Here is a 23,779-nt window from a genome sequence, read left to right on the forward strand (position 1 = left end):
AGATGTTGTAAAGGCCAAAAGTTTAACTGAGTTCAAAAAGGGATTAATGGCTACTTTTGTTTCATGAATTGTGAAAACATCCTGCTCAGACACAACTTGTGGCTTAGGAAGTTCCTAAACCACTAATTGCCAGAAGATGGGAAGGGGAGGTTGCTCAGCTCATGCCATGCCTCTTGTAATCTTTCCTTATGTGTCTCCTAATGGCTATGTTGGGAGCAGGATAATGGGCTAGATAGGGTTCTTTTTTTTTTTGATCTGGCCCATTATGGCTGTTTTTTATTTTGTAGGCGTAGGTTTTTTTTTTTTTTTTCAGTAATGCAGAGGCAACATGGAAATTTTCAGCTTGTTTTTCGAGTTCAGTGAATGCTCTCTGTAATACAATTCCTAATTGCTAATTAGGAATGATCACACTTTGTGCTTTCCCTACTCGAATATCTAAAAAGTTAGTCTACAAATTAATCTGCTTAGGAAGATTTTCTGTAAATACAGGGAGATGTGGATGAAGGTGAATCATTTATGTATTTCACTTGAGTAATCATGATACATATGTGTATTTTATAGAATAACATCTCAGAAAGGCTGACATAGTGAGTGATAGGAGTTATCTGTGGTCTCTCTGTCTGAAAAGGGGTGAGTGGTATTATTTTTGTCACTGTTGTGAGTTAAGGAAGATTAAGTTTTGATGACTGTACATTCTAAATTCTGCAGTTATACTTCTGTAGATAGTAGGATTAGTAGGAATAGAGGCAAACAAGGAGAGTTTCTTTAATGTCTGTACCTTTTTTGTACAACTCTGCCATTTTTTTTTATCCTCAGAGTGAAGATTAACTTTTGCCGGTAAGGGAAATATGAGTGATTTTTTTTTTGTTGTTGTTGTTTTTTTATTTTTTCTGACTAACCTCCTATTCTAGGATTTTTTCCATTTAAATTTATAATGTAGAAGTTTATATGTACTTATTAACTAGAGCTAGCAATCAATTGCCATAGTGTTGTTTAGAAATAAAAAATATGTTACACTGTGTCAAAAGTACATCTTTTAAAACTGCAGCATGTATCCAGAGGATAGATAACAATTCACTACACTGTCAGAGTACCTGGAAGATATTAACAAAAGTTTGGAAACAGATAATTAAGTCAAGTTTCTCTTGCTTTCACTTAATTTGATTTCTTCTTTACCTTTCATCTTCATTTCTTCTGAATCCTTTAGTATCAATCCATCTTTCACTAGAGGAGGATATACAAAATTTTTGAAATATATAATGTTAAGAAGACTTGCAAACAACTGAGACTGAGTCTTCAGCTGATGAAAACTGCCAGAAAAAAAAAATCTTCATTATAGATCAGAAATCCAAAATTTTTGCTGATAAAAGTGCACGTTTTTGGAAGTGTGTTGTGAGTGCAAATATTACATATGTTGGTTGTGCTTGTGTTTATAAATTCTGCAGAAACTGTTTTAGACAAATAAAAATCAAAATCTCATATGCTATGGAAAGAGATATGTAGTGATTCATTGAACTCTTGGACTCCTGCTTTTCTTTGACTTTGAATGATGTTTTGCTGAGAGGGGATATAATGGGCCTAGTGGGGGACAGATATAAATTAAGTCTTTACTAGTGCAACCATGGTTAATTTCAGCAACAATGAGATTTTATTTTTAAGATTTTGCATAAAGATAAGGAAAATTTAAGCAATTAAAGATACAATAAGGCTTTCTTCTTAACAAGAAATCCTGCATTTTTAGCTTAGCTCTATGCAAATTTTTCTTAGCTTTTTAATATCTATATGTACACTTATTTTGTATTTACTATTGATATTTATTTAAAAAAAATACATATGCATGTATCTATTTACCAGAGGAACTGATCTCTTATGAGGTTTGGGGAGGGGGAATGTAAACTGAAATAACCTGGACCTTCTGTTAAAAATATAGATGTATCACTTCTGGAAATAGAACATGTCTGTGCTGCCTTTGGTTTGGAAACAAGGGTAAGATGGGACCTTTTGGCAGACATGATGCTTCTTTCCTTTGGGAGCTCCCCCCTGAAAAAGGAACCAAATATCCAACCTTAGGTGTGCTAGGCAAGAATCAAAATCCAAATTTGGGTCTGGATTTTGTGCAGACTGGCTGAGACACTGCAAGAGGCAGCAGTGATTTCCTCAGATAGGGAGCAAATTTCCAGGGAGTCAAAGATATTACTGGCACTAAGGAATTTTCCAAGCTAAATGAAACAAACACAGAGTTCCTAGCCTGTTCTGCAAGACAAGGTAGGTAAGGATGAAGGTAGTTGTGCAATCTTTATATGACCTGAGGTCCTGTATCTGCCCTTTATATACTGTTAGAGATGTTAATCACACTAGTGATGTCTAATAAAATTCATCTCTGTATGTGTGTATGATTGGGGTGAGAATTAAGGGTTTTTTATTAGAAACTAGGTATCTCGGTATAAGAAAAAAAATCTACACAACTCTACCTCGAAGCTCTGGGAAAGATAAGCTCAGTACAGTTACTGTCTCAAGTACCACATTCTACTAGCTGGAGGATACAAGAACACAAAATGCATGCCCAATGTCACTGTGTCAAGGTTTACTCATCAAGGAGTTTCTTTCAGCCTCACCAGTTCACATAATTTTTGCTGTAATGCAAAAATGTACTATGAAAGTCAGATGTGCAAATTGTACAGAGAGCAGTGAGAAAAAAGGATAATGGTAAAGGACTGGTCAGGAAGTAGAATCCAGCTTGAGATTTAAGGGTTTGTGATATGCCAGAAACAGATATTGCTGACAGTGTCATTTGATGTCTTGATTTGGCTGTGTCAGAATGGGTGGATGGACTTTGGAGAGATGCTGAGAAGTAAAACCTCTTCTGTTAATTTTCTACTGTTAAAGCGAAGTGTCCAGAAAAAGCTGACAGTTCAGTCCCATAAACAACAAGCAAACACACCCATGACGTTATTCTTTTGTCATGCTAAACTCTAAATGTACAAGAAACATCTTCCCCAAAAGTGTATTCTAAACTTCTTTTGTTTATTTATCTTTAATCTCTACTGATTTTTCACAAAAAAAATTATAACAAGGTATATGGAGTAAAGGTGATTAGAAAACCAAAGCCTATGTTTGGAATAGAAAGCTAAGCATGTTGCTGTGTTAATACATGCAAATTATTCAATTATGTGCTGTTTGTCAATTAATTACAACCTGGTAAATGGATGCAACTGTATGTTTTTGAAGGTGGTTATCTTAAGGTTGTTTTGCTTTACATCACTCTTCCTTCACTTTCTCTGCCTTTTAGTATGCACTTGATTCAGGTGGACTCTGTTCAGCGTTGGATGGAAGATTTGAAATTGATGACAGACTGTGAATGTATGTGTATTCTCCAGTCCAAACCAATCAGCATTGAGAAGGATGAACAAAATGACCTTATCCTTTCCTCACAATATAGCACATGTAATAACTTGCAACTGCTATTAAAAAGAGCTTGGATCATAAGCACAGAGTTGACCAGGATTTCTCAAAAGCTGGAGAAGAATAGATGGCAAAGAGTCCACAGCATGACAGTAAGAGTCAACTGCCATGTCCGTTCAATGATAAATGAGTACAATACATTCACGAGGAATTCTTCAGAAGAAATGCACCAGGTAGGATGCCTTACCTGATGCCATGTTTGTCTTGTTGATTTTTAAAATTTGTTGTGGTTTTGCTGAGCTGGGAAAAAGGAAAAAAAACCCACGATTCCTCCCCACAGGATGCAGGGGGGTCTGTGCTCCAGCACAGCTCCTCCTCTCTTCCCTCACTGACCTTGGGGTCAACATGGTTGCTTCTCTCTCTTCCGACTCCTTGCACCACCACCAATTGGAAAAAACAGAAAGAAGGAACAAGAACCACCTTCCTCTTTTGGCTGCTTCTTAAAAAGTGATCGTGGAGGTGCCTACTTGGCTCAGCCGCAGAAGTGGGTCTGACTCAGAGCTGGGGAGAGTTTTGAGCAACTTTTTACAGGAGCCATATTTACAGCCCCTTCCCCATCACCAGGAACAGCTCCACACAAAACCATGACAAAATTGTATTAATTAAAACTTTAAATAATCTGTAAGAAATCTTTACATGCGGATATTGATACTTTGTTTAAGACTTTCTAATCCCTTTTCAGTGATGGAAAGATTCTTGAATCATTTGATCATAGGCCTGATTCTGAATGTTAATGATATTGACAATTATATTGAAAAAAGTTTTGATTTTGATGACTGCTGGACTAAAAAAATTAGACACCCTTTCTGTGAGTTCCTTTCCATTCATGGTGTAGCAAATATCACTTTTTTGTTAACTTTAGTTCTATAGAATCATAGAGTTGTTTCGGTTGGCTTTAAGATCATCAAGTCCAACAGCTGACCTAACATTGCCAAGCCCATTACTAAACCATATCCGTCAGTGCCGTGTACACGTCTTTTAAATACCTCCAGGGATGGTGACCCAACCATTTCCCTGGGCAGCAGTTCAATGCTTCACAACCATTTTAGTGAAAAAATTTTTCTTAATCTCCAATTTAAACTTCCCCGGCACAATTTGAGGCTATTTTATCTTGTCCTTTCACTTGTTACTTGGGGAAAAAGAGTCTGATCCCTGTCTCACTGCAACTTTCTTCAGGTAGTTGTAGAGAGTGATAAGGTCTTCCTCCCCTCAACCTCCTTTTCTCCAGACTACATAAGCCAGCTTCCTTCAGCTACTCCTCAAAGGACTTATTCTCCAGACCCTTCACCAGCTTCATTGCTCATCTCTGGACACACTCCAGCACTTCAGTGTCCCTTTTGCAGCAAGAGGCCCAAACCAGAACACAATATTTGAGCTGTCATGAATGCTGAGTACAGGGTAATAACCACTTCCATAGTCCTGCTGGCTACACTCTTCCTGATGCAAACCAGGATGCTACTGCCTGCCTTGGTCACCTGGGCACACTGCTGGGTCATATTCCTATGGCCATTGACCAATACCCCCAGGTCCTTTTTCTTTGGGCAGCTTTCCAGTCACTCTGCCCTAAGCGTGTGTCATTGCATGGGGTTGTTGTGGCCCCAGGGCAGGGCCTGGCACTTGGCCTTGTTAAACTTTATACAACTGGCCTTGGCTCCTTGATCCAGCCTATCCAGGTCTCTCTGCAGACCCTTCCTGTCTTCAAGCAGATAAACATTCCCATCCATTTAAGATCTCCATTTTATCTCTACTCATCCAGAAAAGTCCATGTGAAGTAATATGTTTCTGGGGGTTTTTCACCTGAGTATTACATACAAGCATTATTTTGTTAAAAAAAGCAATTGTGTGTATGGATATTGCTTTAAAACCATTTTCTCTCTCTCTGCAGTTTGAAACACTTTTAATAGACAAATGTTCAGAATTTACAGCATTCACAGAAAGGTAATTTAAGTTTTCTAGTTGAAATATACATTTTGATGTTTTATTATGTTGTAGAATTTCTAATAAGAAATACAAATTCACTGATACCCTCAAATGTTTTAACTAGGCCCCCACAGGTCTGAAAGGCTTTCTAAATGTCAGTCTCTAGTGAGTGAAATGAGTTCCTTTCATCTAAACTGCATCCTAATGAAAGGTGTGATCTGCAGTTGCACAAAGAGCTTGGCATAGACACAAAGCTGCATGCAAGTGGATTTTTTGGGGCTTTTAGACATCAAGGGAGACAGTCTGGCTCTAATGATATTAGTGACAAAGTTCCCTTCAAGTCAAGTTTTTTGGAGCCAAGATTTCAGCTGGTGTGAAAATACATTGTTAGACTGTCGCACGGCATGTTCCTGTGTGCCTATCTCCATGTATTAGTAAGTTAAATCAAAACAAATGCACGTTCCTTTCAATTGAAGTTGTAGGTTTACTCAGCTCCATGTAGTCCAGAATGCTGAAACTAGAAAAATAAGAATCACTATATAATCTTCTCATGATGGTTCCCCACCATAAGCTATCCTTTTTCCTCCAGCATAGTTCAATCAGTCTTTCGATTTACTTTAAACACTATGCAAGTCATTCTACTCAAAGGATCATCAGGGAAAAAGGCACCATCTAATTATCAGGAAAGAACATTTTGCAAGCACGATAGCTTTTTGCCAAACCCACACAGCTCAGACTTTATAGTCTACTATGAGACACACTAATTTAATGAGAGCTCTGATCTCACAGTGTCTGCCTTAAATCAGCCCTTTCCCTCCTTGTCTGTTTGACAAAAAGTTAATCTGGGTGGGTGAAAGTTAAAGCTGAAAAAGGGACCTACTAGGTAAGTAGAGATCTTAGAATCATAGAATGGTAGGTGTTGGAAGGGACATTTAGAGATCATCTAGTCCAATCCCCCTGCAGAAGCAGGTTCACCTAGATCAGGTTGCATAGGAACATGTCCAGGTGGGTCTTGAAGACCTCCAAGGAAGGAGGCTCCACAGTCCCTCTGGGCAGCCTGTGCCAGGGCTCCCTCATCATGAAATAGTTTTTTCTTATATTTAAGTGGAACTTTTTGTGTTCCAGCTTCATCCCATTACCCCTTGTCCTGTTGCTAGCTACTATAGAAAAAAGGGATGTCCCAACCACCTGATACCCACCCTTTAGATATTTATAAATGTTAATAAGATCTCCCCTCAATCTCCTCTTCTCCAGACTAAACAGCCCCAGTTCCCACAGCCTTTCCTCATATGAAAGATGTTCCATTCCCCTGATCATCTTGGTGGCCCTGCACTGGACTCTCTCCAGAAGTTCGCTGTGTCTCTTGAGCTGAGGAGCCCAGAACTGGACACAGGACTCCAGATGAGGCCTCACCAGGGCAGAGCAGAGAGAGAGAAGAACCTCCCTTGACCTGCTGGCCACACTCTTCTTGATGCATCCCAGGATGCCATTGGCCTTCTTGGCCACGAGGGCACATTGCTGGCTCATATTTAGTTTATTATCAATCAGGACTCGCAGGTCTCTCTCTGCAGAGCTGCTCTTCAGCAGTTCGACCCCCAGCCCGTACTGGTGCATGGGGTTGTTCCTTCCAAGATGCAGGACTCTGCACTTGTCCTTGTAGAACCTCATGAGGTTCCTCTCTGCCCAACTCTCAAGCCAGTTGAGATCCCGCTGAATGGCAGCACAGCCTTCTGGGGAATCAGCCAGTCCTCCCAGTTGGGTGTTATCAGCCAACTTGCTGAGGGTACACTCTGTCCCCTCATCCAGGTTGTTGATGAAGATGTTGAACAAGACTGGCCCCAGAATCAATCCCTTTGGAACTCCACTGGCCACAGGCGTCTGACTCGACTCTGTGCTATTGATCACCACCCTCTGGTCTCTGTCATTCAGCCAGCTCTCAATCCACCTCACTGTCCCACTCATCCAGCCCACATTGCTTGAGCTTGCTGATGAGGATGTTATGGGAGATAGTGTCAAAAGCCTTGGTGAAGTCAAGGTAGATGACATCCACTTCTCTCCCCTCATCTAGCCAGCCAATTATGTCCTCATAGAAGGCTATCAGGTTGGTCAAACAGGATTTCCCCTTGGTGAAGCCATGTTGACCTCCCCTGATAACCATCTTATCCTTCATATGTTTAGTGATAACATTCAGGATGAGTTGATCCATCACCTTTCCAGGAATGGAGGTGAGGCTGACCGGCCTGTAGTTTCCTGGGTGACATTGGCCTTTCTCCAGTCCTCAAGCACTTTGCCTGTCCTCCATGATTGTTCAAAGATGATGGAGAGAGGCTTAGCAATCACATCAGCCAGCTCCCTCAGCACTCTAGGATGCATTCCATCAGGATCCATTGACTTATGAGCCTTAATCTTGGCCAACAAGTCTTTAACCTCTTCCTCTTCCACCCAGGGCAAGTCCTCTGCTGTCCAGGCTCTTCTAATTATCCTTGCTGGACTGGGCTTCCCAAGGGTTGGCCTTGGCCATAAAGACTGAAGCAAAGAAGGCATTCAGTACTTCGGCCTTCTCTGCATCCTCAGACACCAGGACACTCTCAGTGTTCAGCAGCGGGCCCACATTCCCCCTCGCCATCCTTCTGCTGCTGATGTACTTGAAAAATGCCTTATTACCATCCTTAAATTCCCTGGCTAAATGTAATTCTAGAAGGGCTCTAGCCTTCCTAGTTGCACCCCTGCATGCACTGGCAATGTTCCTATACTCTTCCCAAGCAGCCAGCCCCTGTTTCCACCTCTCATAGGTGGCTGCTTTCTGCCTGAGTTGTCCCAGCAGATCCTTGCTCAACCGTGGAAGCCTCCTACCTCCTTTTCCACCTTTTTTTTGTGCATATAGTCAACCAGACTATATCTTCTATAATGATAACCTACCTGGATGGAATATATTTTGACAATTAAATGGATGCATTTTGGTGAGGAAATGTTAGTTATTTATTTGGAATTGTATAAAGTTTCGCATCTTTATCTAATATCTTTAGCAACAGCCAAATAATCACTGGTTATAGGACAGTTACACTAGCTCTGTAAAGCTGCTGCATTTAAACTTTCTGCATAGAAGGCCATGTTTTACTTTTGAATTTACTATTTAAATGAACTTCACTCACCTGGAACACATCCATTTTGGGTACTTATTTTGCTATCATTAAACTATGGAAAAGAAGGCAAAGAAATGCAAATTATTGAAAGCACTTATTTGGTCATGAAAGATGAATGGATATACACAGCTGCAGTTAAAATGCAGGAATCCTAGAGTGACTATTAGCGTAAGTGGAAAATAGCACAATTACACTGGTATAAACACATAGCATCTGCAGCAAAATGTGGCCTGAAGTCTGAAGTAAATTATGATGCCAAAATTAGTAAGGTCCACTATTGACCTTTGGTGTACATAATATATGTAGACAAAACTTTGATTAAAATCTGTCCTTGTGAACAGCTGAATTCCTATTATTAACACAGAGCTCACCTGTGACAATTGACTTGATAAAGAAATTGCTATCCGTTGCATTTTTTCCATTTCTTTCTTTCTTTTCAGGTGCATACAAACTGAAGATGAACAAATACTGAAGTCCATGAAATCTTGTATTAGTGAAACACTTACTGTTGTTGCTCAGCATTTTGGCCAGTTGATAGAGCTGTTTTTAACACATGAAGCACAGGTTAGTTGGGCTTTTTTTTTTAAACTATAAAGTCTTTCAAAGTTGTTGAATCTTAAGGGAGAGCATCCATTAAGAGGATTAGAATTACAGCTCTCAGTTTTCCACTAACATGTGATCAATAATTCAAATATCTTGCAAAGAGATTTAGGTGTTTGTATTCTTGAATCTTCCAATAACCTCAAATCCAGAACAAAATGATCTAGTTGCTCACTATGTTACTTATTTTTCCTGATATGTCTTCTAGGTGTTTAATTTCTGGACGTCTTGTTAATAAGACCTTTGAACACATTTTTCTCTTCCTATCATACAACCACTGCTTTTCTTTAGAAATTTTACAAGTAGTGTCTCAGGTTTACAGAATCACAGAATGGTAGGGGTTGAAAGGGACCTTTAGAGATCATCTAGTCCAAATCCCGTGGCAAAACAGGTCCACCTAGATCAGGTCATTCAAAAACACATTCCGGTGGGTTTTTAAAATCTTCAGAGAAGGTTTTCCTCCATCCACTCCACAACCTCTCTGGACAGCTTGTTCCAGTGCTCTGTCACCCTTACAGTGAAGAAGTTTTTCTTTAACTGGAACTTTTTGTGTTCCAGTTTTTGTCCATTAACCCTAGTCCTATCACTGGACACTACAGAAAAAAGTATTGCCGCATCCCCTTGACATATACCTTGTAAGCATTAATGAGGTCCCTTCTCAGTCTCTCTTCTCCAAGCTGAACAGTCCCAGATCTTGCAGTGTTTCCTCATAAGAAATATGCTCCAGTCCCCTATCATCCTGGTAGGCCTCCTCTGAACTCTCTTCAGAAGTTCCCTATCCCTCTTGAGCTGGGAAGCCCAGAACAAGACTCCAGATGAGGCCTCATCAGGGCAGGGGGGGGACATCTTCTGTGAATATAGGATCCCTCACACAGGACACGGCCTCCTCTGGCCATAGTCACTGCCCCTGGCACAGGGTCTTTAATGAAGAAAATCACCGCCCCTGATGCCAGGTCTTTAATGAAATGAGTCACTGTCCCTGATGTGGGATCTTTAACAAAATGCAAACAATTCAGTGCTTCACCAGTCTTCTCTGCAGACTGCACGTGAGTCTCTGTTCTAGTACACCTCCTCCTCAATTCCCTCACTGACCTTGGAGTCCATATAGTTGCTTCTCTCTCTCTTCCAACTCCTTGCACCACGACCATCTGGAAAAGAAGAAGTGATAGAAGAAAGAAGGGACAGGAAGATCCCTCCTCTTCTGGCTTCTTCTTAAAAAGTGGTCATGGAGGCTCAGAGCTGGGGAGAGTTGAGAGCAGCTTCTTAGAGGAGCCATCTTTACAGCCCCTTCCCCATTACCAGAAACAACTTCATGTCAAACCATGACATCCACTCATCCAGCCCACACCGCTTGAGTTTTTTGATGAGAAGGTAATGGGAGACAGTGTCAAAAGCCTTGCTGAAGTCAAGGTAGATGACATCCACTGCTCTTCCCTCATCTAGCCAGCCAGTTATGCTCTCATAGAAGGCTATTAGGTTAGTCAAGCAGGATTTCTCGTTGATGAGTCCATTAATGAGTCCCTCTGATGACCATCTTTTCCTTCATGTGTTTTGAGATGGTATCCATGATGAGCTGTTCCATCACCTTTCCAGGGATGGAGGTGAAGCTGACCGGACTATTGTTTCCTAAGTCCTACATTTTGTCCTTTTTGAAGACTGGAGTGACATTGGCCTTTCTCCAGTCTCAATGACTCTGGTTAAAAGTTAAAGTTTTTAGAAGCTGTGCAAGTGTATGATCACAGCACATATTTTAACCAGTGCATGTCTTAGACTTTAGGAAGCAGTGACAAAATATAGTGTTGTGTCCAGGTTATATGTACGTGTGTAACTTGTGCATATGATGTATAGTTTCCAGTGGTGATTAAATGTAGTAAATAGTCTGTGACTACAAATACATTATTTTTCTTTTCATTAGACCATCTGTGAAATAGTTACAACTTGCAAATCTAACCAATCTGTCTCGACTTATACTGATTTCTTTCTTGAGTTTTCATTATAAATCCCTTTGTATCCTCTAATCTTCCTCAAATAAAACCCACCAAATGTAATTATATTCAATTAACTCGACCATATTTTAGAAGAGGTATTATGCTGAAGTTTTGTGTTGTCCCTGGAGAAAAAAAGGGAATGAGAGTCTTGGTGAAGAGGAAATAGTTAAATATTATTTATTGTTATGCTAAACCAAAATATTTGCATGGTATTGGTTAAATTCTAACATACCTTGATGCAGGAAGATAACAAAAAAAATGTTATGTCTCGTACATAAACATTCCTTCTTAGAGTTTAAAATATTATTGCTAGCAGGTATTTGCAGAATAATGGTTAAACTAAAAAGCTAGTTGCTAATGAGCTTTGCTTAGGATTTATGAGAACTACTTGAAACATCAGATATGAGTTGAAATGTGCAAGTAATTTTGCATATTGCCGATTCAATGAGTAGGTTGTGATTATTCTGATGCTTGTTCTTTTTATTCTAAAAAGGGCTTCTTCATGGCTAGTATTTCTGTCTTTGGGCACTTTAAAGGCATCTACTTACCTTTTGGCACCTGAAATCATGGTCCCTTTTTATTTTAAGGGAGCAGAACTAACTACTATGCACCATTTCACGTGTGTTTATGTGACAGAGGTCATTGACTTAGGTTAGAGGTTATTAATAAAAGCATTTTAAAGAACTGTTTTCCAAGCCGTTCATCCAGGCTGTGCACCTACTTCTGCCATACAGCCACATTGTCTGTGGGTAGTTTGCTACTCTGGAACACACTAAGTGTCTGTGTAAGATTCTAGAACTCACAGCTTAAATTGTATACTCAAGAGCTTTTGTTTCTAATCAATGTATCAAGAGTTTACTCAGGATAAGTTCATGGCAAAGTATGAGCTTTTATGTCTTTTGTGGAATATTTTTCTAATGCTGAAGGTGAGAGAACAGAGCCTCTTAAAGGGGAATAGAATAGAATTTTAGATATATAACTAAAATGTGGTATATTTCCTTATATGTCTTTCAAAATTGAATTAAATATAAAAATATTTACCTTCTTCCTCCTAGTAAATATAATTAGGTCTTCATCTAATGATTGGATATACTTTTGGAAAGAGTAAAATTAAACAAACATATTCTTCTGATAGCTGTTTTTCTCTGTGAAGCTGCAAAGGCACACATGCAAAAGCAAGTTAACTATTTACAAAGATAAAAATACTTAACCTATTTTGTATTAGAAGGAAACTGTATTCCTCTATAAGAATTCCTTGTACTGGTCAATAACATTTTCTATGTAGGCTGAGAATAGTGATGAACCCAGAGCCTTAGGAAGTAGACTTAGAAAGGCTAGAGCAATATTCCTCATAAAAATGGTGGAAATCTTGTATCATGTTATGATACAGCCTTTATGCTAAGATGATTAGTTTTCTTTTGGAAACTTTAGTTCAATCCCTGTCCAAGGCCAATAATTATTTACTAAATAGCTGAAGAGTTCTTTACTGGGTGTTCTCTTACCTCAATTCATACTATTTTTAAATATCACTATTCTTTATTATGTCTATCCAAATGTAATGATAAATGTGTTAGTGTCACCAGCCTGACTCCTGCCCCTGGTTTTTTCCTTCTCTGGGTGACAAGCAAGATGGTACGGATTATATGAGCTAGACTTTCTACTCCAACTTATCTTTAAATAGAATGCTAATGTTTTTCTCTGGAAGAAAATGATATTTATCTTATGTCACACAGAACCTGCTGAGACAAATAGAATTGTCGGATAGTATGTACATCACTGAGTCAGCGATTAGTAGTTTATTCAGCCTTACCCAGGAAGGTTCTCATCTGTGCCGTATCATCGCTAAGGTAAGGGGATATATAGATTTATTCAAAGTAAACTAGTAATACAAGTGAGTTACTTCTACATAACGTGGTAGTGGTTGCAATTTTGGAAATGTACAGTATGAAATAAACTTCTGTATTGCAGGACTCAACTAATGTAAGTCAAAAACCAACAAAATTTATTCTGAGATTACGAGCCTTACTCAGCAGTCATTGCCACAATTATCATATTAGATTAAAAAAACCTCAGCCTGCAACTCCCTGAATCCTGCAGGCAGCTGCAGTGGGGTGGTAAGCTCCAATAGGCTTCTGAACACTGATTGAACTAGAGTTGTCTTTTGTGCCACATGGAATATTATTACTCCCTTCAGCATCTTGGTCACCTTTTTAATGTCTCTACTGAGAGTGGTTTTTAAGTATCAGCCTCGTAAGTGGTGAGAAACTCAATGATTGGCAATGCACATGGCTGACTACACAGAGAAACAGCAGGACCTCTTCAGCTCTGTGTGTAGAGGAAACTAGAAATATTACTAAAGATATCATTCTAGAAATACTTTTTCTTTTACAGAAGAATCTCATTACAATTCTGGCAGTGTGTGTCCTCATTTACTGAGTAGCTGTTGCTAACTTTTAAATGAATCATTCTGCCAAGACCAAAGATACTGGTAATCCCTGTGGAGTTTGCATCTTTGAGAACACTTGGATCTTGAAAAAGTAGGCAAGGCAGGTAATTGTGTGAGGTCAAGGATAAGATAATCATAACCATAATGTATACTGAAATAAAAAACCCCTCTTTTTTACCAAGCTTCTGCTTGTGAAGTGGTCTGCAACTCACTTGTCCTGCTCAGAGTTAAGGTTAAACAGCAGCATTTAATTAACTTTATTTCAGATCTGCCTTTAAATGGATATTTGCACTATTAATAGGTACTGCTCTGTTGTAAAGGCTGTGAATGAAGCCTTAGAATGTGAATGAAACTCTGAAATGTGTAGTGGGACCTTGGCAACAGCCTGAGAAGTTTAATTTTTTCTAAATTGGTATTTGAGCTCCACTCAGTGGTATCCACAAACAATGTTAAAATATTGAGTATCGAAGGAGTGCACACCTAACAAATTGAGAAAAATTGTGCTTTTTATCATCATGTGAGTTCCATAGCAATTTAATTTAGCAGAAGTGAAGTCTGACCTTCCATAAATTACTAAATTAGTTTATTGCTAAAACCTGGATGTGTCATGGTAATGAAAATCCATTAACTTATGCAAAGAACTGTAAGATGTTTTTGGTTGCCAAATTACAGTGGTCATTCCACCACCTGTCCTGTGTATCTGTTTCCTCTATGCACTGTAAAATACACTTGTCCTGACTCACCATCGTCCTTCAGTTTCTATATTGTCTTAGTTATCTGCATCAGTGAGCAAGGTAGCAGTGGAATTGTAAAAGACCACAGCTTTGAACTCAGTCACTTCAATAATTAGCCAAGGCACTCAAAGTGCACATTGATTTGAAAAAAAAAAAAAAAAATCTGGAACTGCACCACTCTTCATGAGGGTAAGTATGGACTGGAATTTTGTGAAGATCTCAAAACCCCCCACATATACAGACGTTCCCTCGAGAGTTGTCAAAGTAGGCAAAGAACTGGTATATTTGTTTATAGTGAAAGCAAAACTCATCAAATTTGTCCATGTAACCTTGTAATCTTACTCTCCATGACAATGGGTGAACTTGAGAAACACAGGTGGTTTTTTTTCCTGCTCTAAGCTATAAATTAAAACTCTAAACCACACCAAAATCTTGAATATGCAAACAAAGAATCATGGTAACATTGTAAAGCTCCAATGTTATACAAACTGGTTTCTTACTTTACATTTTGGTAAAGATTTCAGCCTTCTCTCTCCTTCCCTCTCCTTTCTCACCAGTATTTTACTAGAATGAAAAAAAAAATTGAAATGCTAGCCCCCTATGCTGAAGTGTCACCTTATAATTTTATTCCACCTGAAGATGTTCTATGACCTTTTTTTTTTGGCATGCAACTTTGCAATGTGCTGTGAAGGAGTCATGTTTACTGACTCACCCTGGCAGCCACCCAATCGTTCTCAGTAACTGTCAGAAGTATAAAGCCTAAAATCTCCAACGCAGATGAGTAGTAGCAAGGGCAAGATAAGAAATTAAGGGGAAAGTCTAAATAATGATATTAATAAATATCCTTGAATTCTGAGCTAATAGAATCAATGCTGAGCTGTGAGTTTTCAACCATAATATACAGTATTCATCTACAAGCAACTACACTGGTGGCAGCATACTGGAAACTCCACCAGCTTAGAATTTTAAAAGCAAAAAGAAGAAAGGAAGAGCTAAGTAGAGCATTTATTGTAGCTACTAGGAAAAGTTTCTCAGGTTTCTGTCTGCAGATCAGTTTCCCAAACTTGGAGGCAAATGTCCCTCAAGTCTTTAATCATCAAACAGTGTTACTAAATTGCCCTATCATTATCTTGGGTTGCATTGTTATATATTATAGTATTATAGATTTTGATCATGGGATCTTTTGTATTAAAAATGATAAAGTACAAATAAGCCTTATTGTTAAAACTAAGACCATAAGAGGATGCTAAAACTCATCTATTACAAATTTTGAGTGTACTTGAGCATCTTTCAAAAATTAGAGTTGTTCTAAATTGATCTGGCTTTATTACAATCAAAAGAATTGGTAAAAATCAGTTCCAGAGTTCCGGTAAATAGAAACTAAGATGTAGAGTGATAAAAAAGAGTCCTTGTAAATAAATCCATTTCACTGATGATAATTAGACTCTAATATCACTTGTATTGGACTGGATGCTGTAATAATAGTCTCCTGAAAGAAAGAGAAGGAAAGTGAAGATAATAAAGGTAGCCATACCTGTTTATCACACCCTTCTTTGGAGAAAACTTAACTGGTTTCCATGTGGATTTGCAGCAGATCTCTTGCTCTGAGAAGCTTCTTATGCATCTTGGACTTCTTTGTATGTACATTCCTTTTCTAGCAAGAATTTACTGTGAAGGCCTCTTTGGAAGTCATCTTTAAAGCTAATTTAAATGTTATCTTCCATCACAGGAAAAACTTGATGAGAATTCAGTTAAATTTGAGTCTTTTCTGGTTGAAATTGCAAAATATTACACCTTAGAGTTGTATGCTTTTTCTTTCTTTATTCACTCAGCTCACTGTGAACAGTGGGGCTTTTTATACTCAAGACCTCCTTCACAAACTTTTTTTATTGTATTTTAGATGACTTTATCTACTACTAGCCCTTCTGAATAACATCTTAAGGATGTCCACGCAAAACTGAATTCTTTTTAATTCAATATAGGAGAGAAGTAGGCCATCAAGCAGTAAAGAGGTCTCCTGCCTTTCAGATACTGCTTCACAGAGGATGTGAAGCCTCTCCCAGGTGAAACTTGAATTTCACAGAGAGACCAGCATTTCATATGTTATTTGGCCAGAAACTGAAAATGTCCAAAAGTCTGAAAAGGATAAATAAAAGCATGCTTAGACATATTGGGAGCTTTTGGAAAAGTGCAAGTCAATTAACAAAGCAATCAAAGATCAATTCTTTTATGTTGGTTTGGTTATTTTTTTTTTGGTGTATTTATTCATTTGACCAATTCCATCCGTGTTAGATGGAGTAGTTTTATTGCAAATGATGCAGGGGACAAATCTGGAAAAAGATGGGTAAATCCTTTGGAATCCTGAGATTCCAGTGAGGGGAGTGTTTTTGAAAAGCCATAGAATCATTACTAGTAATCAGTACTTTACAGCTTGGTAGTGGCACACAGGTCACAAAATAAACAATTAGATCTCCTCCTGACAAATGCAGTGATAAATCCTTCCTGTCTATCAGAGAAAAAAGCAGGGCAGCCATTTGTCATACAGAAACCTTGAGCAAATGTGCCAGCATCACCTAAGCTTTACTAGTGTTGTCCACAAACTTCTGCTTAAACTTCTGACTAAAGCAGAGAATTGGACCATCACCAGTTCCACTGAACTGGGACTTTCAAACTGATAACTGAATAAATAAACAAATAAACACCCCAATTACCTTGGGTTTGGGGATAATACCTTAATAACTTTTTCTATAGATTTTTAGCTAATTTAATTACTGCTTGGGTGAAATATTCTTTTGTGGAAGGAAAAAATATAACCAGAACTTTTTTGTTAGTATATTGCCTTTTTAAATCTAAAGGCTCAGAAATGTCTTCCTGCAGTAGGCTATATATAGCAGTACAAGACATAAAATAACTAATTCAGATACATGTACACCTCTTACGATTCGAGAAATACATTTTACTCTTATAAAACCTCAGTAAGCTTACTGTTTTTTTACTGATCTCAAAAAGATTACATGCACAAAGACATAGTATAACACTTCTATCTTGAAAATATATTCAGATGTTAAGTTTGTCTAATTCTAATTTTCTTATATAAAAATTGGTATATATTTTTGTTAGGCTGAGCAGGTAGCTTTGCTTTCTCTATTATTCTCTGCTTTATTCCAGCAGAACTAACACACAAAAAATTAGAATTCTGAACATGAATGATGTCTGAATTTTAGTCCAGAGGTTTTATGTCAATACATGCCATTGAGCTTTCAAATAATACAAAGAGTTGAGGAGAAAAAGATTATTTCTGTGAATCTGAAAAATACTTTTACACAGAGGCTGCTGAAACAGGCTTAAAATAAGGATATGTATTACATGATTCCAACACAAAAAAAAAACTTCTGTAATTGGAATACTTTTGTCTGAGATCTTTCATCTGTAATAAATATTTTAAATGCTTTTGTCTTCATTATATATCTTCTCTTACATGATATAAGGCATCTGTAGTCTACCTGATGGCATAACATTTTGAAATGGAAAATCTAAAAAACCCCTGCCACATGAAGTGTATCTATTCTCTGTATTAAATCTTTCCATCTTTGCTAACATATATGTTTAATAAGCTGTGTTGGAAATGATTAGTTTGAGTATATGTACTCAAACCTTCGTACTTATTGCTATATTTTTTAAAATAGTGTAGGAATGCAAGTTTTATGTATGAGAGGATAAATATACGGATTGTATCTGTTTAGAACTTGATACCTGTCTCCACTTTATTTTCAGTAGCTCTTCAACCACATATATGATCTTCCCCTTCATATCTTATCATTAAGTAAATATTGCCTGAAGCTCAGAAATGTAGGGGAATGGGAATTAGATACTATACAAAAATCTGGTTTAAACTAATAGCATATGGCTGAACTATCACTTAAATGTCACTCCAATTGCCGCCTATTGATAACTCTGTAATTTTCACATGAATGTCATGTTTAATTTAAATTGTGCTTGTAATTGGTAAAAGTCAATCACTTAAGCACACCTCCCACTGAGGCGATATAACATCTTCATCCCTGAGTGTATAAGCATTAATCAGTTTGAGTTCTCTGTGTGAGTTTAACATCCTCTTTGTTGGTATTGCAATGATAACTGATTTGGGTAAATTACTAAAGGAATCTGCCACTCATCCCAGTCTCGGTTAAATGCTAGGGAAACATTCAGTGTTGCATTTCTGACTTTTGCTTTTCACTTGCAGGAAGGTGGTGTAGCTGCCCTCTTTAAGATTTGTCGCAAAGATTGCTTCAGGTGCCTTTATCCCCAGACACTGAGAACATTGGCATCTATTTGCTGTGTAGAGGAAGGAATGCACCAGCTGGAAAAAGTAAGTGCTTCAGTGGTCTTTACTGACTGTGTCATAAGCCAGAGAAGTCCTGTGTTTAATCTCTTCTAGAAATTTGTAATTTGATGGTGTTTTATGCTGTTCTCCATGTTATACTCCCTTGTTCTGTGCTGAACACATCTTCAGTCTTTACAAAATTAGTCCCAGCAATAACATTAACCTATGCAGTGGTTTGCACAAATAAAGTTTCTAAGTAGGGATAATTTTCATAAACCAGGTAAACATGGTAGTGATTACACCAAAAAAAATTTGGGAAATTATAATTTCTGGCCTCCTTGAAGTATCTTTTTAGAAACTCCAATATTTCAAATAACCCTTAAAAGATGGAAAGCTTTATAACTCTTTAAATCCCTTCCTCACCCTCAGCTGGAATATATCCTTGTGGTACTGCAGTAACTTGTGAGAGCTGTAATTGCATAGAAAGAACTGGGACAGATATAGCAGCTAGCCAATAGAAAAATGTCTCTGATAATCAGTAGAAGGTCTCATAAAAGCTGATTTTAAATGGGATAACAAACATCAAAACATTGTTCAGATAAAATTATATCAACTGCTTAGTCTCCCTTTCTCACTCTCACTACATACTGCTGTGATTTGGAAATGAACACTGCTGGTCACTAAATCATGATCTCATCCTTTGTATTTCGCAAAATAGTCATCTTCCACAGCTGAATAATGGCCTCTTCAAGTTAATGATAAATGATTTCACTGCCACTCTACATTGACATGTCTTGTAATTTACTGCCCAAAAATTCAAGCGAACTATGACAGAACATCTGCAGCAAAAAGCAAGTATCTGAGCTTACAGTAAATGAAGATGACTTAAATTTTTTTTGACATAATGCTGGTTCAGGCTGACACCAGAATTAGTCTAAAAGGATCTTTCCATGATCATAGTAGAATTAATAGAGTTAGAAATGGAAAAGATTGATTTACCTCACCTGGTCTGATTCCTGGCAGTGTCAACATGCATTTGAGGTGGCTCCTATCAAAGCTGATGAAACGCAAGTCCCAGAGAAGTGATAACTCTCAAGCTAATATGTCTTTTCTACTTTACTGTTGGTCAGAAGTAAAATTACTCAGAGTAAACTTTGTCACAGTCAGGGCTGGAGTAGTAATTAAAGGATTTTTAACTGCAATTTCTACCACTGTTTTCAGTAGCTCATTTTTCACTTGGGCCTTCGATTCTTAAATCACGTCTTGTCAAAACATAAGCCTACAGCATGAGGGGCTGAATGTTAATCCCACTCACCTGACTGAACAGATAAGTTTACTACAGAAATATTTGGTTATTAGTTTGTCAACTTCTTTGCCTAAAAATATGTTGCTAAGGATTTGTATATTATGTAGGTCCAATACACGCTTGGGTTTCTGGTGGGGGAGAATGGGGTATTTTATATATCAAAAGAAAGAAAGAAATTATCTTTGCTAAGGAGGTTAATGTCCCTCTAAATGCTAGTGAAGGCTAAAAAACCATGGGCTGGTACAGTCCTATGTCATCTGTTAGTAATCTGTCAACTGGTAACAGCTCAGATTTGTCAGTTTGTAGAAATAAGAAAGAATAGTAAGCAAAGTTTTACTACTTTTCCTATGTTTTCACTGTCCTTTTACACCTAGTTAGAAGCAACAAGATACTCTGACCACAGGGAATCAATGCAAAGTATGTGCATCAAATAACCAATATTTTGATGTGAACAGCACTCCAACTTTTTTATCTTATCTTCTTTAAGTAAGGATGACTTTTGTCTTTCAAAATGTAAACTACTCTTGCTCAGAACAAAAAGAGGATTAACAATATTAGCATAGCCCTAATTATAGAAATTACCGTAGGATTTCTTATCTGGCAGCTTCTATTATCAAACTAACTACTGGGGTGGTGGTGAAGCATTTAATTTGCTCTAATGTGAATATCATTATGCCACCTAGTGCATTAAAGCATCAGTGCAATTTGAACTTGAATTTTAATGGCAGAAATGTCATTAAAAAATAAAGCTTGGCCTTCAAACAATTTAGAAGGAATTCAAGATGAAAAAAAAACCAAAACAAAAAACAAAACCAAACTATTCCTCCCCATTGTCCCCATGCTCTTTGATTTTTTGGTTAGATTTCACAACCATTAAAGTGTTTAAAAAACCACTTAAAAGAAAACAGCAAGAGCATTTCTAATGAAACATTTATCTGGGGGGTGAACTGAAACGGGGTATTATACTTTCTGTAGTAACTGCAGTGCTTAATTACTGAAGACATTAGGAATATTGTTTATTTATCCGATGCACTTTGTGTTGCTAATTCTATAGCAACACAAGAAGGTAATAAGAACATCTGTGTTAATGTAGATGGTTAGTTAGAAAGCAAGCAAGGAAATCAGTTCACAGAAGGCAATCCAAGTTAGTATTTTAACATTTTTGTTGGGTTTAAAGATAACTGAATATTAAACTTGATTTATAATTAGTGCAAATTTAATGTGAATTATGTTATTCTTGGTTTAAATTATTTGTCTTGAGGGAGTTTTTTGATTGCAATGTGGAAATACTTTCCTCATTTACTAATGACGGAAAGTACCAACTGACTGCTCATTTCTAAAGATGTAGAAAATTGCCTATTTCAGGAAGAAATATTTTCCTCACTTTTAAGAAAATAGTTCTTGTTCTTCCCAGTCACATAGCTTGAGATATATCTGCACTATTCTCTTACCAGCATGCTTGAAAGAGCCATTATTACTTTTTCATCTTTTGATAAACTGATAAAATTCTATAATGACAATGACCAAGTAGTAGTTGCAATGGTAGAATTTTTCTCTTTTAGGTGAATCTAGTTGGCTGTATTTATAATAATGTAAAATCAGTCAGTTAAAACACCTATCTTACAAAAATTATTTCACTTGCAAGTACTTTACTAACTTTTGAAAAGGTACTGTTACTTTGTTATACATTGAACTACAGAGCTCTAGGAACTCCGTAGTGATAAAGTAGTCAAGCAATTAAAGTAGAAAGATGGTGAAGAAACAGTCTTCTTTGGTGACTGAGGACCATGTGAAAATCAATGTACTGCATAACGTGTGCTCCACAGATGGTAGTTTTGGTGCTTCAAGCTGCCCTTGTAACAAAGTTTGTTACACTTTAATTTTGTACTCCACTTCAACAACAGCAGCTTAGAGACGATACCTTGGTCTCAGTTGCCCAACTAGTCCCACTTCATAGAAGAGTGGAGAGATCCTGGAAAAGCAATCAGAATTTTCTTCCTTTGCATTTTTCCTGCAGCTGCCTGTCCCAATACCCAAGAGAGCTTTGTCATCAGTTTCTTGTGGCACTTGAACATACAAAGTTTCTCAGAGAAAGCTTGCTGTATCAGAAAGAATAGTTATTCTTGGTCAGGTCATTAGAGTTTACATAGGTACAATAAAGAATAAAGGTAATAATCCAGAAAATTACTAATATAGCTAAAATTACTAAAACCAGGACAGAATGGTATTTAAGGGAAAGTGAAGATGACTGGAAACTGAAGAATGATGTTAGTGCTGCAGATGCAGGCCTATTTGTGTATCCAGTCCTGAGGTTTAAGACAGAAATACAGTGATGTAGTGGAAAATTGGTTCTCAGTATAGACACTTGAGGGTTCAAGATGTAAAAATATCTAAGCCTCCATGAGTGTGTTTTGAAAACATAATTCACCTCTAGTGTGCCAATGTAGGGAGGAGTGTTGAAGGCAGAGAGCTTGGATAGAATAACATGTGAATTTCCTGAAACTTAAGGTTAAAAAAAAAAGTTACATTAGGACTAACTGTACTTGTTAAGACACACAAAATGTAATAGATACTGTCTTAACATGAAACAACCTTGCCTGGAAAAAGGAGTGTGTGTTAAAATACCAGCATACTTCCTTGGTGCTTGTTTGCCTAAAGTAACTCTTCATCACTTTCCTTTCTTGAGGCTGCATTGAGTCCCTTGTTTTGCAGAGATCACTGAACAAAGTGTCTGTTAAACATATGTTGATGTGCAGCCTCACTAGAGTCTAATGACACTGGCAGTTTCTCTAACTTGAGTCTGTCTGCTTGTATTGTATTGTATTGATTGGTGCTAGAAGCTACAGCTTTCCAATTTTTGTCCTACACTGAAGGTCAGTTTTGTAATTTTCACTGAAACAAACTTCCTGCTGTAATAAAAGAGCTCCAGAGTTAGTTCAAAAATAAATAGCAAACAGATAGCAAAAGTTACAGCAATTTTTACTATGCATGTGAAACATTATTACATTAAAAATCTACAGCTCAGTTGGGACTTAGATCAAGGCTCAGCTACCACAAAAACATAATGATTTATACAAATAGTCCTACAAGCAGCTGCCTAAATATTAGCACTGTGTAGTGGATGTTTACTTATACAATTTAAACTACTTTAGAAAGCAAGACATCTGGAATCAACCCATTAAGAGATGATATTTCAAATAGACTGGTGACAACAGTTTTTACTTTAATTAATAAAAATCTTTTTTAACAAATGATACAGCTTTTATCACTGTGCTTTAATCAAAATTGTCTAGGTATGGATTATAAATTGCTCTGAGTTCTTCATTTAAAACACATCATATCAAATTACTTACCTCCAGAAAAAGAATCCAAAGAAGTGAGAAGTAAAAGTGTACAATTTTTGTTGTTGGGAAACTGCATGAATTTCACTGAGACCTCTTAACATGAGTGACTTAAAATCCATTGTTCACTTTGAACCCAGTCTGATTTTTAAGAATAAACATGACTACACACAGTAATCACTTCTGCATGATGGGGAAGTAGTCTGTCAGTTATATATATGAAAACCAAGGTTTTGGTGGGAATTCAGTGAAATGTTTATTAGAGAACCTACAACTACAGTTTATTATAGCTTTTGAGTGAATGTGAGCTGATTACTTCATTCAGGTCTAACCACTTTGAACTTTCATTTTTAAATGTCAAAATCAGGTAGTCACTGTTTCAGATGAAGTATATGTATTGTCTTAAATCTCAGCTACTAAAACTACTAAGGTTCACATAGCTGTAGGGTAAGACAGAATTGAGAGTTATGGAGAGGACTTTGCTTATGAGTGCTTGGATGACCTGCTATGTATGG

General features: G+C 37.4%; 1 protein-coding gene across 1 annotated transcript in view; it reads left to right on the forward strand.

The window, feature by feature from the left end:
• INSC (INSC spindle orientation adaptor protein) overlaps positions 1-23,779 on the forward strand; it is a 136,840-nt gene that overhangs the window by 69,581 nt on the left and 43,480 nt on the right. The window contains exons 4-8 of the mRNA XM_061999662.1: positions 3,290-3,635; positions 5,348-5,400; positions 8,966-9,089; positions 12,847-12,960; positions 18,537-18,662. Coding sequence (XP_061855646.1) covers positions 3,290-3,635; positions 5,348-5,400; positions 8,966-9,089; positions 12,847-12,960; positions 18,537-18,662 — 763 coding nt within the window. The remainder of the gene's footprint in view (positions 1-3,289; positions 3,636-5,347; positions 5,401-8,965; positions 9,090-12,846; positions 12,961-18,536; positions 18,663-23,779) is intronic.

Source organism: Colius striatus, chromosome 7 (genome assembly GCF_028858725.1).
Source record: "Colius striatus isolate bColStr4 chromosome 7, bColStr4.1.hap1, whole genome shotgun sequence".
Classification (NCBI taxonomy): domain Eukaryota; kingdom Metazoa; phylum Chordata; class Aves; order Coliiformes; family Coliidae; genus Colius; species Colius striatus.